This window comes from Corythoichthys intestinalis, chromosome 10, assembly GCF_030265065.1.
Source record: "Corythoichthys intestinalis isolate RoL2023-P3 chromosome 10, ASM3026506v1, whole genome shotgun sequence".
In the NCBI taxonomy this organism is placed as follows: domain Eukaryota; kingdom Metazoa; phylum Chordata; class Actinopteri; order Syngnathiformes; family Syngnathidae; genus Corythoichthys; species Corythoichthys intestinalis.
This window is the reverse complement of record NC_080404.1, coordinates 41559866-41578507: the sequence shown is the minus strand read 5'-3', so window position 1 is coordinate 41578507 and position 18642 is coordinate 41559866. Positions and strand designations below refer to the sequence as shown.

Sequence of the window (18642 nt, the reverse complement as noted above, 5' to 3'; positions counted from 1 at the left end):
AAGTATTCGGCCCCCTTGAATCTTGCAAGCTTTCGCCACATTTCAGGCTTCAAACATAAAGATATGAAATTTAATTTTTTTGTCAAGAATCAACAACAAGTGGGACACAATCGTGAAGTGGAACAACATTTATTGGATAATTTAAACTTTTTTAACTAATAAAAAACTGAAAAGTGGGGCGTGCAATATTATTCGGCCCCTTTACTTTCAGTGCAGCAAACTCACTCCAGAAGTTCAGTGAGGATCTCTGAATGATGCAATGTTGTCCTAAATGACCGATGATGATAAATAGAATCCACCTGTGTGTGATCAAGTCTCCGTATAAATGCACCTGCTCTGTGATAGTCTCAGGGTTCTGTTTAAAGTGCAGAGAGCATTATGAAAACCAAGGAACACACCAGGCAGGTCCGAGATACTGTTGTGGAGAAGTTTAAAGCCGGATTTGGATACAAAAAGATTTCCCAAGCTTTAAACATCTCAAGGAGCACTGTGCAAGCCATCATATTGAAATGGAAGGAGCATCAGACCACTGCAAATCTACCAAGACCCGGCCGTCCTTCCAAACTTTCTTCTCAAACAAGGAGAAAACTGATCAGAGATGCAGCCAAGAGGCCCATGATCACTCTGGATGAACTGCAGAGATCTACAGCTGAGGTGGGAGAGTCTGTCCATAGGACAACAATCAGTCGTACACTGCACAAATCTGGCCTTTATGGAAGAGTGGCAAGAAGAAAGCCATTTCTCAAAGATATCCATAAAAAGTCTCGTTTAAAGTTTGCCACAAGCCACCTGGGAGACACACCAAACATGTGGAAGAAGGTGCTCTGGTCAGATGAAGCCAAAATTGAACTTTTTGGCCACAATGCAAAACTATATGTTTGGCGTAAAAGCAACACAGCTCATCACCCTGAACACACCATCCCCACTGTCAAACATGGTGGTGGCAGCATCATGGTTTGGGCCTGCTTTTCTTCAGCAGGGACAGGGAAGATGGTTAAAATTGACGGGAAGATGGATGCAGCCAAATACAGGAACATTCTGGGAGAAAACCTGTTGGTATCTGCACAAGACCTGAGACTGGGACTGAGATTTATCTTCCAACAGGACAATGATCCAAAACATAAAGCCAAATCTACAATGGAATGGTTCAAAAATAAACATATTCAGGTGTTAGAATGGCCAAGTCAAAGTCCAGACCTGAATCCAATCGAGAATCTGTGGAAAGAGCTGAAGACTGCTGTTCACAAACACTCTCCATCCAACCTCACTGAGCTCGAGCTGTTTTGCAAGGAAGAATGGGCAAGAATGTCAGTCTCTTGATGTGCAAAACTGATAGAAACATACCCCAAGCGACTTGCAGCTGTAATTGGAGCAAAAGGTGGCGCTACAAAGTATTAACGCAAGGGGGCCGAATAATGTTGCACACCCCATTTTTCAGTTTTTTGTTAAAAAAGTTTAAATTATCCAATAAATTTTGTTCCACTTCACGATTGTGTCCCACTTGTTGATTCTTGACAAAAAATTAAAATTTTATCTTTATGTTTGAAGCCTGAAATGTGGCGAAAGGTTGCAAGGTTCAAGGGGGGCGAATACTTTTGCAAGGCACTGTAATTTGAAAATGTTTCCATATTGAGTCATACATGTAAATCTAAAACATTGATCAATACTTACAAATATGCCATTGTAAAAATGAACGTGTGGTTCAACAGTGAGAGCTCAAATTTTTTTTTTTTTTTCTATCCTTTTAGTATTTCCACAGTGTCTCTCACATCATTGAAAAACATCAGAAGAAACCACTGGTGCTCATAGACAGCAAGAGTAACAGCAAGGGTGCAGTCATGCTGTGCTTTCCTCCGAAACGGCCAACCACATCTGGACATCACCACACTTCTGTGTTCTCCCCTAGTTTGCAGAACCCAAGGGGTCCGCAGGTCACGTGGCACTAAATTAGTAGACTCAGGAGACTTGGAACATGATTTATTGAGATGCTTTGCAACGCTCATTTAGTATTCAAATTTACAAAAAAGCCAGACTTTAACTGTAGCGGATGCAGGATTCTTTAATTAGTCAGCAACTCACAAATTGTAATTTTCATTAAATAAAGAAATATATAACTCAGTCTCTTTAATTATGTCACCAGGAAAACAACTTTATTCTCTGATCAAATAGCGTTCATGCAGATTTGTTGCATAACAAAAAAAATTAAGGCACTTTGAGAAATACAACTTATTCTTGAGTACCACTAGCTCAACTATGTACAGTACAATTATAAATCTCTCCTCTGAATTGAAGATTTGATATTTACACTGAGTTCTAAAAAGGGATGGTCCTTGAGTGACACAAACGCAGATACACACCACAGTTCCTGTGCTGTCAATACTGAGATGTCATGCTTTAGGAAATGTTTTGCCACAGGAGGACACCTGTCGAGACTGCTGTCAGCTTGGGGTGAGGTAATGGAAATAGAAATCCTCCTTTCATAGTGCAAGTAAAAAACTAGATTAGCATCTTCAAGTCAAACAAAAGTAAACTAATTGGGGGAAAACAACCAATCAAGGTCAGATTAAAAAAGAAAATCTATCATTTGCTGACATCGTAGAACAACTTTAGGTATAAAAATGTAGCACGTTAAAGAAAATCTGCCCCTGTTAAATGAATGCATGAAAATATATGTCATAGATAATACTAGATTTGAACATTTCGAATTTACAAAACATTTACAAGAAATATTCCATTGGCCTCAAAATAATTTCCATTCATTAGAGCCATAAATAAATGTTGAATAAAACAGCTTATTGCTTCTTTTTTTCCTTCTTTTAACTCTTTTGGTATCTCTGACTAACGTGGGTTTTGACATCCCATTCCAAAATCATAAATATTTTATAGCCTACCCGTATATACAACCTGTGTGGCAATACACAATTACAGTGTTTTCTTAAAGGGAAAAAAATGCAACAGTGTATTTAAATAAAGAAAGTGTGTCGATAAACAAAAAGGGTACTCGAACTAAATTACGTCATCACATTTTTTTGACTTTACAAATTGCCTTCTTGCATCAATAGTTTTAAAGAAGCAACACCTGGGCGAGACTGACTGAGGATTATGGTATGTAATGTTACCCTGAGATGGTCCAGGATGTGCGACATTTAAATTAAGACTTGGAAAACATGATTGTCACTTTCTCCATGATTGTTATCTTCCAGACATTTCTTTCAGTGCACGGGACATTTAAAAGTTTTCACAGTTTGGCCTTTTCCAGTCAATCAGGTGCCTCTGCCGGTGGACCATCCACAACTCCTGCTTTTCAAAGACCCTGCCGCAGAACCAGCAACTGAATTTTTTTGCAACTACTCTGTTGGACGACACTGCATCAACGACCTCGTACTTTTTCCTGCTTAGTCTCCGTAGCCTGAGCTTCAAAACAAACCTTTCTTGGATTAGGCTCTCCCCGTGCCACGGCGGTTGTGTCTGAGCGTCCATATAATGGTTTGTTTCACTATTCCCATTGGTCACAGCTGACAGCGCTTTCAGAGTTCTTTGTGACAGCACTACCTTTTGCACATCTCCTTTGTACCGGCTGACCACGTTCATAATCCTGGCCACCTCTGGGATGTCTGCATCTGGGTGATTGAGTACCACAACAGGCTGGTCTCTGACGGGACGCTTGATCAACTGAGAGGGATTCACGGCGTTAAGTTTTAGTGTTCTTTGCAGGCTTTTTGGAGGGGGCTGCCAGGAGCGTACGAAGGCTGGCCACGATTCCTGACGGATGGCTTTCTTTATGGGCTGGTCAGAACAGTTGAAAAGCTTTGGGTTGGATTTTGGAGGCACTTCTACATGAAGGTCAATCTGACTTTTCCCTGCTGGGTTTATCACACCTGCGAAGTAGAAATTGGCACTCGTTTAGAAAGATGCGAATCTTCAAGTTACACTGTTGGCCAAAAGTATAGACCCTACTCACCAACGTCACAGGATGACGTGCCGCTGTATACGGCCGCCATATTGTCCGTCATTGTTTATCCGTATTATCGATGGTTTCAATTTGTCGTGCAATTTATAGTGCAATTCATGGAAGCCCCGGTGCTTTCAGACGCTGTAAACTCATTGGATGCGTTGCATAAAAGGCGTTATGTGGAAAAGCTTCAGTCTATCCATTCGCCAGATCCATATTTTATGCCTAAATCGATATTTTTCGACCCGCTGTCTTCGCCCGTCTCTGCCTGACATCTGCTACCCTGATATCTACAACTATCTTGTCCACACAAAATAAGCCTATTCTCACGAAAGTTTGAAAAACTAAGAGCAGCACTCTAAGCAACATTACCCTGTGTGATTTCTAAAATGGCGACAATCAAAAAAAAAAAAAAAAGTTGACTGCGATGGCCGACGCTTCAAGGATAGGTGGATATTGGACTATTTCTTCAATAAAACACGCAACAACTGTGTCTGCCTCATTTGCAAAGAGACAGTCGCTGTTTTCAAAGAGTTCGATGTGACGCGATATTACCAAACAAGACACGCTGACATGTACGACAACATTACAGGGAAGATACGCAGCGAGAAATTATAGCACCTTGAAGCTAGTTTAATTTCACAGCAGCAGTATTTCGCAAGAGCCCGAGTTTCGAAAGACAACGCCACAGAGACTGCTGAAATTATGAATTTAAAAAAAATAATAAAGTAAATGTGACACACAGAAGGGCTTGCTAAAATTTGTTTAAATATATTGTTCTATGTAAATCAGCCAAGGTAGCCCCCCTCATTTTTACCACACCAAATCTGGCCCCCTTTGCTAAAGGTTTGGACACACCTGTTTAACTGATGATCCGTAGACAAGGCCAGCTTCATTCACTTGGTACCAGTTAAATATTATTCAAAATGTAATGATGGTGGAAAAAATAAGCATCTTGAATTTGAAACTGTATGTTGTCGGCGATTAGCCTCGCAATGATCTTAATTGTGGTTGTCAGAACCCTCTAAATATATATTAAATGCATCTTACCAGATATAAAATGACTACTACATAATCTGTGGTGATCGTTTGGTGCCCAGTTTTCTCGTCGAATTGTAGCAGTCCATCTCGCTCTCTTCTCCAGGTCTCTCGGAATACGGTAGAATTTCAAGTCTCTCCGTCTATCCTCTCTGTTACTGCAACCAACCGCCACACAAGCCTTCACCATTTTGATTATTAATGTTGAGCAGAAAAACACGCCATAATAGGAGGAATTTACGTAGCGGTAATGCTTAAACCAGACGACCTGACGGACAATATGGCGCGGAGGCGTGGTTGTGATGTCATGTGAGTAGGGTCTATAGGCACCCCTGCAATTCTGTCAGATAATGCTCAATTTCTCCCAGAAAATGATTGCAATTACAAATGCTTAGGGAGTAATATCTTCATTTACTTTGCTTGCAATGAAAAAACTCAAAAGAGAATAGGAAAAAAATTATTATCATTTTACACAAAACTCCAAAAATGGGCCGGACAAAAGTATTGGCACCCTTTGAAAAATCATGTGATACTTCTCTAATTTGTGTAATTAACAGCACCTGTTACTTACCCGTGGCATGTAATAGGTGGTTGCAATAACTAAATCACACTTGCAGCCAGTTAAAATGGATTAAAGTAGACTTCGGTCCTGTGTCCTTGTGTGTACCACATTCAGCATGGAGAAAAGAAGGAAGACCAAAGAACTGTCTGAGGACTTGAGAAGCAAAATTTGGAGGAAGCATGGGCAATCTCAAGGCTAGTGCGCAGTGTCATCAATAAGTGTAAAGCCCATGGCACTGTGGCTAACCTCCCTAGATGTGAACTGAAAAGAAAAATTGACGAGAGATTTCAACATAAGATTGTGCGGATGGTGGATAAAGAACCTCGATTAACATCCAAACAAGTTCAAGCTGTCCTGCAGTCCGAGGGTACAACAGTGTCAACCCGTACTATCAGTCGGCATCTGAATGAAAAGGGACTATGGTAGAACACCCAGGAAGACCCCACTTCTGACCCACAGACATACTTAAAAAAGCCAGGCTGGAGTTTGACAAAACTTACCTCAGAAAACATTTTGGAAGAATGTTCTCTGGTCAGATGAGACCAAAGTAAAGGCATCAACATAGAGTTTACAGGGGGAAAAAAATGAGGCCTTCAAAGAAAAGAACACGGTCCCCACAATCAAACATGGTGCAGGTTCCCTGATGTTTTTGGGTCGGTTTGCTGCCTCTGGCACTGGACTGCTTGACCGTGTGCATGGCATTATGAAGTCTGAAGACTACCAACACATTTTGCAGCATAATGTAGGGCCCAGTGTGAGAAAGCTGGGTCTCCCTCTGAGGTCACGGGTCTTCCAGAAGGACATTGACACAAAACACACTTCAAAAAGCACTAGAAAATGGTTTGAGAGAAAGCACTGGATACTTCTTAAAGGGAATGATAATATTATGGGGCTGTGAGATACCAATAGAACCGTTTTGTGGCAAAATAACAAATATGAATAAGGTGAGATACCAATAGAACCGTTATGTGGCAAAATAACAAATATGAATAAGTTAACAAAAAAATAAATCACATTCATGAGCAATTATTGAAAATAGATCGAAAATTACCAACATTTCCGAAAGTATTCCGGAAACAGCCGAATGGGGCTTTGACGTCACAGCCAGGAAACAAAAGGTCGAGGCAGGCGCCATCGTTGTTTATCGACGAGAGAGTTGCGTTCGTGTTTTATAAAAAAAAAAAAAAACGCTAAAATGGTTCAAACCTGTCGTGCTATGTGGTGTACAAATAGCCATTTGTCGTAATGTTGTACACATGAGTTCCCGAACGCGAGAAAAAGAGCTGGACTACGCAGACAATGAGTAAAGTTCGTCCGTGCAAAGAGGGCTAATTTTGAAGACCCATCCTCCGGCACGGTTTTGTGTGGTGCGCATTTTACACCTGAAAGCTATTCGAACTATGGACAAATGAAATCAGGTTTTGCTAAGAAATTGCTGCTGAAAGCAGATGCGGTGCCCACCATACACGCGCAGCCACTTAAATGTCCCGAGATATCAAGAAAGAGGACGATGACTGGAACTGATGAGACCACCCCAGGCTAAGCAAAGGAGGGGAGCAGCCAACCTCGAAATGGCCAGAGTAAGTACTCTTTTATCAAATCAAATCAAATCAAATTTATTTATATAATAAAAAACATATCACGCTTTGGATATAGGACTGGACACATGTATAAATTATCGCTCGTAAAATATATACAACAAATCCTCTAATCCCCTTCATATTTGTGTCTGTTGGCAGAGCAAAAACCTATGATAGCACAATAAATGATCATTATTGTATACATTATTTTGCGCTCACGGTGTATCAGGTTCACAAAAAGAAATGCAAAACAAACCATTCGGTGTTTCCCACACGATCTGTTGCCGGTGTTTCATCAGTGTGATTGCTCACCTCAATGATCGTTTCATTAGGCTGCATTGGCTTTCGTTTGGGCTCAAATTGATAACCCAAAACACCAAAGAAAGGTTTATAACTCTCCTCGTCACCATTAGAAGAACGTTCGTTACGTCAGATTCGTCGCCGCGACTAGAAACAAAATTGTCCGCCATCATCGCCGCTATTCAGTACTAAGCACTGAGCCGGGTGTTTCCTAGTTGTGACATCACGCACACAATATGCTAGATTTCCGGGATCTCGGGCGCCGGTCGTTTTAGCTTGACAATCGATCCAAATTTCTATCATTTTCTTGGTGTTGCGATGTGTGCAATTACACGAAGTGGCATGATATGAATCCAAAAAGCATGCATTTATGGATAAATGATTGAATATTAGCATTTCCCCAGGTGTTTTCATACTCTTTAAGTGGCCAGCAATGAGTCCACACCTGAATCCTATGGAACACCTGTGTAGAGATCTGAAAATGGCAGTTTGGAGAAGGCACCTTTCAAATCTCAGAGACCTGGAGCAGTTGGCCAAAGAAGAATAGTCAAAAATTCCAGCAATGCATTGCAAAAAACCTATTGATGGATACCAGAAGCGGTTGTTCAGTTATTTTGTCTAAAAGTTGTGCTACCAAGTACTAGCCTGAGGGTGCCAATACTTTTGGGAGTTTAGTGTCATTTATTTTTGTTTCATTCTCTTTTGTGTTTTTCATTGCAAGCAAAAGAAGATAATTACTACCAAAGCATTTATAATGGCATACCGCACGCAGGCTATTTTTAGACCGTGACGTCGCACCGTAAAGCGGAAGTAAAGCCGAAGTGGGACATTATAGACCCGCCCTCGCATAAACACAACGCAATTAGTGCTACTTTTCGCCGGTAATCTTTCAAAAACGAAAATGCCAATCACGCATTGCTTTTTTGGAACTTGTAGAAACGACTCTAGACATTACGACACATGAAGGATGTTTTCTTCATACGTTTCCGGAAACCAAAAACTCGGGAGGTAAAAATGTGAAGACCAAATCAACTTGCGCGGACTTTAACACCAGCTCGGTGAATCCATTCACATTTCATATGCAGTAAACATTATGTTGGGTTGGCATGGTCTTTCAGAGGACAAAGAGGTAAGCCATTTTTATATTTTTAACTTATTTTTTAGCGTAACGTTGTGCCGTACTGCTTCTGTCTGACAATGAATGACCTGAAAAGATGGTATCTGACTGCCACTGTTACCGTTTCTGTTATATATAAAAACAACATTAGTAAGGGGGAAGTGTAAATAAATCATAGGATTAGGATGTGTTATCATGAAAAAATTAAAAGTGTTCGTTGGCTGTCACTGAGTAGCATTTGCGATCGCTACACAAAGGTAACTAAATTACCCCCAAGAACGGTAAGAGACGTTGGACAACCAGAGGATATATAAGAAAGACAGGGCTGATGGTAAAGGATAGCTTGTTGAAACAGGAGAATGTCATTGTCAGTCGCGTCGATAAAAAAGCTAAAGCTATGCTTAGGTCGGCTCGTTTTTTTTCGTCTTTTTCAGCCTTCGACACTAAAGCCATCTCTTTAACTGAACATTTTTATGTTCTTCCACATCTTTGCCAGTGAATTTGGCACCAGACACATCATTTTCGGAGAGAATTGGTAGGTTTAACTCTGTAAACATCTCCTTCGTACACGATTTCCATTCATTTCCTATTAGGGACAAACGGTGGCTTGTCCCTACTTAGCAACAGTAGCTAATGTCATGAATATTAATGAACGGAAGTGACGTGTTGCTTGCGGTACGCCATTGAATTAATTTTCTGGGAGAAATTTAGCATTATCTGACATAATTGCAGGGGTGCCAATACTTTTGGTCAGCAGTGTAAATGTAAAGATCTAACAGTGAGTTAAACCCTTAGCGATTTTTATCTCAACATGAACTATAATTTGCTGTCTTACCATATGATGTAATAGCAGGTTCAGAAATAGGGGGTGACTTGCTGTGGCTGCTTTGAATGCCCCCATCATCAACAGCTGACGCACTGCAGTTTGGGGATCCACTGGAGCTCTCAGGACACGCCTCGACTGCAGTCTTGGTTAAATTTGACAAGATGCTCTTGTCATGAACGGTCTCCACAAATTGTAGTGTTTTATTTGCATCATCGCCTTTTCTTTCAAATGAGAATTGCAAATCTTCAACCACAAAAGGCTGCTCTATGGGAACATTTTTCAACCCGGCAGGCTTTGTGCTGCCATGTAGAGGACGTTCAGTCCCTGATGGTGTATGTGCTAACGTAATGGCTTCTTTGGGGTCATGCTGATCAGTCAAAGGTATCGAGGCCTTCACTGTTGTGTCGGGAGGCGGTAGTATAGAGTGGTCTTCCACTGGAAGTAACGGGCTTTGTGACACCCACTGTCTTTCTTTGACTGGATTTTTCTTTAACACAATCTTTAAGGCTAATTCAGAAGTTACTTTCTTCACCTTTTTAAATCTGGATTTTCTTTTCCTTCTTCTCTTGGTGGTATTTTTTGGTTTGGCTTTATAAGTGCCTTTCTGCTCTTGGCTCTCATTTGTGATCATTGGCTCACCAGAAATATTGATTCCATCTAAACCCAGTTGCACATCCTCATTCTTGACATCTTCCCCATTGTTCAAGTTAGTTTTTGATTCCTGATTCTCTCCATTTTCCAGGATTTTGACAAACTCAAGTGTTTCATTGTGGGTGCGAGTTACTACATCTTTGCTTACTTTTGTTTCAGTGTCGAGGCAATATGGGTTGTCATTCAAGATTACTTGACGTTGGTTTTGTCCAATGTCATAATGAGTATCAGCAGCAGTACTTTCAGGGGTTAGACTTCCTTTCTCTGTTGTCTCCACCATCTTTAACCTCTTAGGATAGGTAGCACCATTCTGAGCAACAGTTATCTTGTTCTGGACCGTGAGGACGGTGAGCGCCTCGGAATTGGACACGATGCCATTCTCAGACTTTGGATGGACACTTATATCTTGAGGAACATTGGACAGAACAGATTTAAGAGCCTTGGTCCATTTCTGATCACCCTTTTCCCCTGCTACAGATTTCATTAAAAACTGTTGTGTCTCTTCTAGTGTAGTTTGGGGATCAGGCAAATGACAGTATTTATCCAGGAAGTTTCTACCTGGAAGAGAGAGGCAGTCCTGTGTCAACCAGCACATTTCCTTCACTGAGCTCCTTGTCAACCTAGGCTTAATGTGGGTATGGTTTGAGTTTCTCATTTTGGAACGGGTCTCCTTTTTTTTCTGGTTACCTTTCTGGCAACCGTGGTTTGCTTTAATGTGCTTTGCAAGTACCCAATTATGAGATGCTTCATAGCTACAGTGGGGACAACGTAAAGTTTGATTTGCTGTCACAGAACCAAACTGAGTAACATTTTTGTCAAGTTCAATCTCATTTGCTCTTTGAAGGCCAAGGTGATGTACACACATATGCTTTAAAAACATGGTCACATCCTCCGTAGAGAATCTTGAACATTTTTCACAAGAATATTTGCCATTTTGGCAGTGACACATTGTGAGATGTGTACTCAGTTCTTCCCATGTGCGTTTCACGTCATCATTACAAATGTTGCAGCTAGAAAAAGTGTCCTTGTGGCTTAACAGATGAACCCTTAGGTATGTGAAGTCATGTGCATCAAACGGACACATATGACAAGAAAAAATAGGTGAGCTTCCTCTGTGGTTTTCCTCAAAGTGTCTCACCAAGTCTTTGGGAACATATTCCAGATTGTCCTTGCATTGACAGCACGTAAACCTGAGTGCATCGATACTATGGTTTGTCCAGCGTTCACTTTGTTGGGACTCCAAGTGGGACTTTTTTGAGGAAGGCCACTCTGTGCTTTGTTCATGTTCCTCGGGCATCTTTTTTGGTCCATTTTGAGTTCCACGTTGCATAGTTGAAAAAGAAGCTGTAGGATTCCTTCGGCGGAGCCGTTTGTGCCAAACTCGATTGTTCTTGCGTGTGCACTGCTTTTTATTTGTAGCAGAGATAACTGTGCAAATATCCACCAAATCCATAGGCTTTCAGGTTTCTGTAAATAAGTAAAATAAATAAAAAACAATGCAACTACTTATTTAAATCAAGCTAACTTCAAAGAAATATGGCAATGTTGCATTTTTAATATTCAGCATTGTACCAAAAATCTAAGGTAAAATGATTCACAAAAAAAAAAAAAAAAAAAACGAGGCTTAATTTGTTAAAACTGTAACTGTTTTACCCATTTAAGTCAACTGAATCAATTAAGGCTGCAGCAAGAAATCTCTAAAAGTCAATAATTGAAAATTAATTAAAAAATATCGATTCGCTGTGTCGCGCAATTATTATCATTACCAGTCATCCTGTGCCCTCCCTGTCATATCGTGAGGTAGTATAGTATTTCCTTAAAGGTTTAAATGTACTGTAACCCTTACTTTTCAACACCTGTAATTAAATAATAGGAATAATACACAAATCCTGCTTACATGTACTATAATCATTGTCCTTTTTTAGGTCACACAGATCAAGCGGCAAGCTAATGCGGGTTAAATGCTTTCTCTAGCTATTTCAATATAACAACCATATACTGGTGCTAATAATTGTAATTTAAATTTGATCCAAATAGTCAACTAATTGCTAAAATGATTAGAGAAGGGGTCAGCAACCTACTGCTCCGGAGCCTCATATGGTTCTTTGAACCCTCTGATATGGCTCAGTTTTATATTAAATAAATGAATATTTGGTATTATTATCTTCCCTTTAGTAGGTTGACCAAATCAGGCTCACTGTGTTTTGTGTTTGTTAACCGAACGCTCAAGAAGGTCATGCTATTCACAGACGAAAAGACTTGTAGGTACGCCTTCCGAGTGCAACTGTGACTTAACATAGTTGCTGAATTCACGTCCTGTGAGAGTGTTCTGTAAATGAGAGTGTAAAAAGTGAACACTAATTCTGCTTACTGAACAGGGGGAAAACTCCTTTGTTAAGTGAAATATAAGCAACAGAATATACCGTAATTTCCCGAATATAACGCGCACTTTTTTCCCCCCAAAATCAACTTGTAAAATCATGGTGCCCATTATAAACGGGTACATGGATGGAGACAGAAATATTTATATATAAACAGATTTAAAATTTTTTTTTTTTTTTGACACGGCCACGTTGTGTTGAAGAAACATGTGCGGCGATTCGTTGCCGACAATTACGGTACGTGACGTCACCATTTTGTTTCGGTAATACTTCACTATGATCGGCCGAATGATTTCGTCTGTGTTAAATTCTGCTATTTTCAATCTTCATAAAGCACAGAATTTAGTTTCTTGAACTCATTTGAGTCAACGTTTATTGCAGCTTCGCAACTCGGACCATAACAAACGTAACAACACAGACTTCTAGTGTGTGTCCGTCAACGATATCTGTCCCTCGGGAAACTCAAACCCAAGTAATAATAGTTCATATTGTTACTGTCGTGCCGACAGCGATGAGCTCTCTCGGATTTCTGACTTACGTTCTCACTTTCATTTTACCGTATCAATCCATGGAAGAAACATTTATTCATCATGATGAAACGAGCAAGTTATACAGCAGCCTCTAAAAGAAAAGTCACATCGGTTTTGTTTTCTCCTAGATTCTGGTAAGTTGGAGAAGTTGTCAAATCATATTATTACCGTAAATATTGTCAGTTTATGGTAATGTTTTGAATTACCAATATGCTATGCTTGTGCTGTGCTTCACCATTCAGTAAAATGACATTTCTGTATCTGTACACGAGCTCTGTTTTCTTGTATTCTTCTATTCATTGGTGCTAAAATTAGGGTGCGCGTTATAAACGGGTACAATAATTTTCCCTAGATTTTACAAGTAAATTTGGGGTGCGCATTATACACGGGTGCGCCTTATATTCGGGAAATTACGGTATATACGTATGTATAAATATATATACATCGTGCGGCTCAGAGTGTTGTCTTTTCTGTGGAAACATGGTCGAAATGGCTTGAGTGTTAAAGGTTGCAGACCCCTGAATTTAGAGAATAGTTGATTTCCCCCCCCAAATTTTTTTTTAAATCGTTTGTTGCAGCCCTACTTGACACACAAAAAAATCCCTCAACCAGAAGATGAGTTTAAATGAACTCAACTCACACATATTACAATAATTAATAATTTAATGACTAAGCTTCAGGTTTTGCAGCTGTGGAATGAGTCTGGATGAATAACTTAATACAAAGTTCATCCATATGCGTCGCTTTTTTTCTACAAGGGTCACAGGGGTGCTGGCTCCAATCCCAGCTGGCTGTGAACAGGAGGCGGCAAATGCAGGTTCAGTTATGTTATACCTATGCCCCTGTTTATGGGTAATCATTTGTACAAAGTCGAACGCTCCGATTACCTTTTTATTATGGACTTAATAGCTAAAGTTGTTTTTAAGCACTGTGTCTATCACTGTATTTTGTGGAAAGCAAACTTAGTTTTTCAGTTCAGTGGTACCTCCACATACGTTTGCTTCGACAAACCATCTTTTCGACATCCCACGGATAAATTGACTCGCCATTTGTTTCTACGACGATTTCTGACAGCGCTGCCGTTTCTTTGTTTTCCCGCAAGGCGGATTTTCTTGTGAGAGAAATCAACATGGGTTCCAAGAAGGTTAGTGCAGGTGGTGAAAAAGGAAAAAAGTGCCGCTTAACATTGAAATCAAGATGCAAATGATAGAAAGATATAAGCGTGGTGTGTGCGTCCGTGATCTGGCTCGACAATACGGCGGTAGAATGTCTACGATCTCAACAGTTCTCCTCCGACCTCCGTTCGCCAGTCTTTATAAGTTAAGGCAGTGCTTCTCAATTATTTTCTGTTACGCCCCCCCAAGGAAGACGTAAATGTTTTGCGCCCCCCCAAACTCTGCCGCCACTGTAAATAGTATCATTTGTCTATATTACTATTATAAGTACACCTCTGCCTCACATTGTATCCTTTTTTTCTATTAGAGAAAATAACAGAGATCAACTTATAAAGTATAACTTTATTAACATTGTTTTGTTTGTAACAGAAAAACACTTAAAGCGCATCAATTTGCCTGAATTAAAAAAAAAAAAAAAAAAAAAGTCACATCCAAACTGTAAAAAATAGACTCAAGGTACATTTTTACATTTGATACTGAAAAATAAAATCAGTAAATAATAACAAATTCAAATTGATTAGAAACATTAACTCATGAGGACAATATGCCAAAAAAATTTGACGGAAAAAACAAAACTGAATAGAAGAGGGGAAAAAAAGGTGTCTTTGGACAGAAGGACAGTTTTTATTTTTGCTGCCCGCTGCTCACAGTATCACCTCCAGTTTTCAATGGTGTGGGGTTATTTTCCACTGAGCATGCTAACAGTGCTCACTGGTTTACTTATATAACACTGACAAAGCGGGACGATTATTGGCAATATTCGGCACGTTTTCGCTGAAAAACAACCAAGCGGCTTATCAATTAGATTGGGTTCTAATGTCTTCAAGTGGCATCTTAATTGATTTGGCTTCCGGCTGTCCGCTATAATCATTTTTAGACACAGTAAACAGTGGTCTTTCCTCACCTACCACTGTATTAAATGTGAAAGCCAAAAGGCAAACAGCCCGAAAAAAGCGCATTCTCGGCGGCCGAGGGAAAACCGTAGATGAGGGCGGTCGTCGTGAAGATCCCAAGCCGAAAATGGCACATGTCGGGCGGACACGTGAGAACCGGAGAAGACAGTGGGTCGCTGCGTGAGTCCGGCCTGAAAACGGCTTTCGAAAACGGCGCACACCTCTCCAGCTCTTCATGAGTCTCTTCCGTGTGCTCTTGCTTACTTCAAAAATACTGCGCACACTTTGAAAATGAGAGCGCCACTGCCACCCACTAAGTGGATGTGCAAGTACACTTTATTCTAGTACGGCAAAAAAAAAAAAAACTTTTTTGCCAAAATCAACGATATTAAAACAATAAAAGGCTTGTACTACTTCAGTTGTGTGTAATGAATCTAAAATATATGAAAGTCTAATGTTTATCAGTACAGTACAGAAAATAATGAACGTTATCACAATATGCTAATTTTTGAGAAGGACTAGTAACCGCTACAACTGCCACTCAATGAGCTTTAGACCAAGGGTTGTCAAACCTTTTTTGGTTAGCAGGCCACATTTATGGTAATAAGATCTCTTGTCGGCTGGAACAGTTCATTCGCCCCATCCTAGTCAAAATGGATTGTACGTCGAGCGCTGTCAGTGGCACTAAAGATGAGCTTTAGGGTGACTACCTGTCCGGTTTTAGGACGGACACTTAGCCTTTTCAGTGATGTGTCCGGCATCCAGCACAACGTGTTAGCCGAATACTAGCTTTAAAAAACAATAGCTGCGGTTGAGTTTATATATTGCAACTCAGCCCATGGTTGTCAGTCTTGACCATTATTGCGATTTTGAGTACTAAACCAGGCTGGGAGTTTTTAAAAGCCTCAGGAATATTTCGCAGGGGTTTTGAGTTAATTCGTTGATTCAGATGATTAGGTTAGTAGCTTCTTTAGAGTACCTTTTCATGATATGCTAATTTTTAGGGATTTTTGGGTTTTCTTGACTTTTTTGCCAAAATCATCAATATTAAAGGGTATTAAAACACTAAGGGGCTGTGAGATATCAATAGAACCGTTATGTGGTAAGATAACAAATATTAATAAAGTTAACAAAAAAATAAATTGTATTCATGAGCGATTATCGAAAATAGATCGAAAATTACCAACATTTCCGAAAGTATTCCGGAAGCAGCCGAATGGGGCGGAGACGTTATAACAAGGAAATGAAAGGTCGAGGCAGGTGCAATCGTTGTTTATCGACGAGAGAGTTGCGTTCGTGTTTGACCAAAAAATCGTTGAAATGGTTCAAACCTGTCATGCTATGTGGTCTACAAATAGCCATTTGTCGCAATGTAGTACCCATGAGTCCCTGAACGCGAGAAAAAGAGCTGGACTACGCAGACAATGAGTAAAGTTCGTCCGTGCTAAGAGGGCTAATTTTGCAGACCCAGCCTCCGGCACGATTTTGTGTGGTGCGCATTTTACACCTGAAAGCTATTCGAACTATGGACAAATTAAAATCAGGTTTTGCTAAGAAATTGCTGATGAAAGCAGCCACCAAACACGCGCAGCCACCTAAATGTCCCGAGATATCAAGAAAGAGGACGACTGGCTCTGATGAGACCACCCCAGGCTAACCAAAGGACCGGAGCAGCCAAGCTCAAATGGCCAGAGTCAGTACTCTTTTAAAATAAAAACATATCACGCATTGGATATAGGACTCGACACATGTATGAATTATCGCTCGTAAAATATATAGAACAAATCCTCGAATCCCATTCATATTTGTGTCTGTTGGCAGAGCGAAAACCTATGATAGCACAATAAATGAATGCCATAAATTATTTTGCGGTCACGGTGTATCAGCTTCACAAAAAGAAATGCAAAACAAACCATTCGGTGTTTCCCACACGATGTTGCCGGTGTTTCATCAGTGTGATTGCTCCTCTCAATGATCCTTTCATTAGGCTGCATTCGCTTTCGTTTGGGCTCAAATTGATAACCCAAAACACCAAAGAAAGGTTCATACCTCGTGACCATTAGAAGAATGTTCGTTACGTCGGATTCGTCGCTGCAACTAGAAACAAAATTGTTCGCCATCATCGCCGCCATTCAGTACTAAGCACTGAGCCGGTTGTTTCCTTGTAGTGACGTCACGCACACAATATGCTAGATTTCCGGGATCTCGTGGGCGGGTCCTTTTAGCTTGACAATCGATCCAAATTTCTATCATTTTCTTGGTATTGCGATGTGTGTAATTACACGAAGTGGCATGATATGAATCCAAAAAGGCATGCGTTTGTCGATAAATGATGGAATATTAGCATTTCCCCAGGTGTTGTCATACCCTTTAAAACAATAATAGGCTTGAACTACTTCAGTTGTGTGTAATGAATCTAAAATATATGAAAGTCTGTTAATCAGTACATTATTTTATCACAATATGCTAATTTTTTGAGAAGGACTCGTATATTCAAACCAAATCAACTTTATTTATAAAGCCCTTTACAAAACCCGAAAGGAACCAGCTACAGATACTTTTTGGTTGTTTTGCAAGTAAAATCTACTACTAACCTTTGTGTTTCAATTATACAGTTAACCAAAGAAAGAAAGAAAAAAAAGAATCAGCCTTCTGAGCATTCATATAATTTAAGGGGTGCACAAAATACTTGTGAATACTTGCTTCACCATACAGTATTCACTCAATAGAGGCACCCTATATTTCTGCTGCATGTCCACTTGTTGCTAGCAGTGGTTGAACTTGTTCAGTTTGAAAATCCTATCATTTCCCAATGGCGGAAAACACGGAACTCATTTGAACAACTAAGTGTTGGGCCACTGCTGGTGGGCTCACTTGCACACGCGCTATTTATGTGCACTACTACTTAATCACCGTTTAAAGTATATGTACATTAAAATGGCTTTCGGAGTTTGCTAACGCACTAATGAATGAAGCGGAAGGAGCTTCCAAAGAGTAATCATATCATAGCAGCTACGTCGGCGATTGGGGCGGCCATTGTACTACTATAACTTAACCACAACAAAGTGACGAGACTGTAGCCGACAGACGCGTAGGAACTGGGAAGTGACGATTTAAATACAACCGAGCGTAAGACTTGACACTGTGTTCAATTCCCAGAAGAACGCCCTTTAAGTGTTTGCTGTCGAGCTAAATGTGACGCCAAGTCGCGTTTCGTTTGTTTTAAATAACGTGACGCACCAAGCGCTTGCATAGACAAAATAACTTGAGGAATAAAGAGCGTAAGGCAAAGTTACGATAAATGCACATCAAAGCGTGGCGTTGCTGCGACACTGTAATTAAAGCTACAAGGTTATGGAAATCCGAGTCAAAGCAATTGTTGTTGAAAGTAGTGTCTCGGTTTTTACCTTTTCTTTTGTCGAGCGCTTGACAGCTCAGCGAGTGGCAGCCATGATGGTTTCATCATCCGGGGATTACAGCCTCTGAGCCCCTTTAGCCTTTAGCCTGATGGCACTCAAAGGCAGCTCAGCTCGTCCTGTTTCAGGCCTCCTGCTGACTTTGCCGACAGCCTGGCGACATTCAAGTGGCTCGATGCTAATCAAAAGCCTTTTTATTTATTTATTTTTAATCATCCTCT

General features: G+C 40.3%; 2 protein-coding genes across 6 annotated transcripts in view; one reads left to right on the top strand and one right to left on the bottom strand.

Annotated features, from left to right (window-relative positions):
• The window catches only part of blnk (B cell linker), a 22079-nt gene extending 19304 nt beyond the window's left edge, over positions 1–2775 (top strand). For 3 of the 5 annotated variants that reach the window (XM_057847876.1, XM_057847875.1, XM_057847877.1), the window contains one exon: positions 1749–2775. In XM_057847876.1, the coding sequence (XP_057703859.1) occupies positions 1749–1946 (198 nt within the window). In that variant the 3' untranslated portion in view covers positions 1947–2775. The remainder of the gene's footprint in view (positions 1–1748) is intronic. The other 2 variants (XM_057847879.1, XM_057847878.1) reach the window with 2 other exon arrangements.
• Positions 1551–18642, bottom strand: LOC130922800 (zinc finger protein 518A). Its single transcript, XM_057847870.1, has 3 exons — positions 18413–18642; positions 9385–11493; positions 1551–3878 (listed from the first exon to the last, which is right to left on the bottom strand). Exons 2-3 carry the CDS (start codon positions 11477–11479, stop codon positions 3229–3231), a joined length of 2745 nt encoding a protein of 914 aa, XP_057703853.1. The 5' UTR covers positions 11480–11493; positions 18413–18642; the 3' UTR covers positions 1551–3228.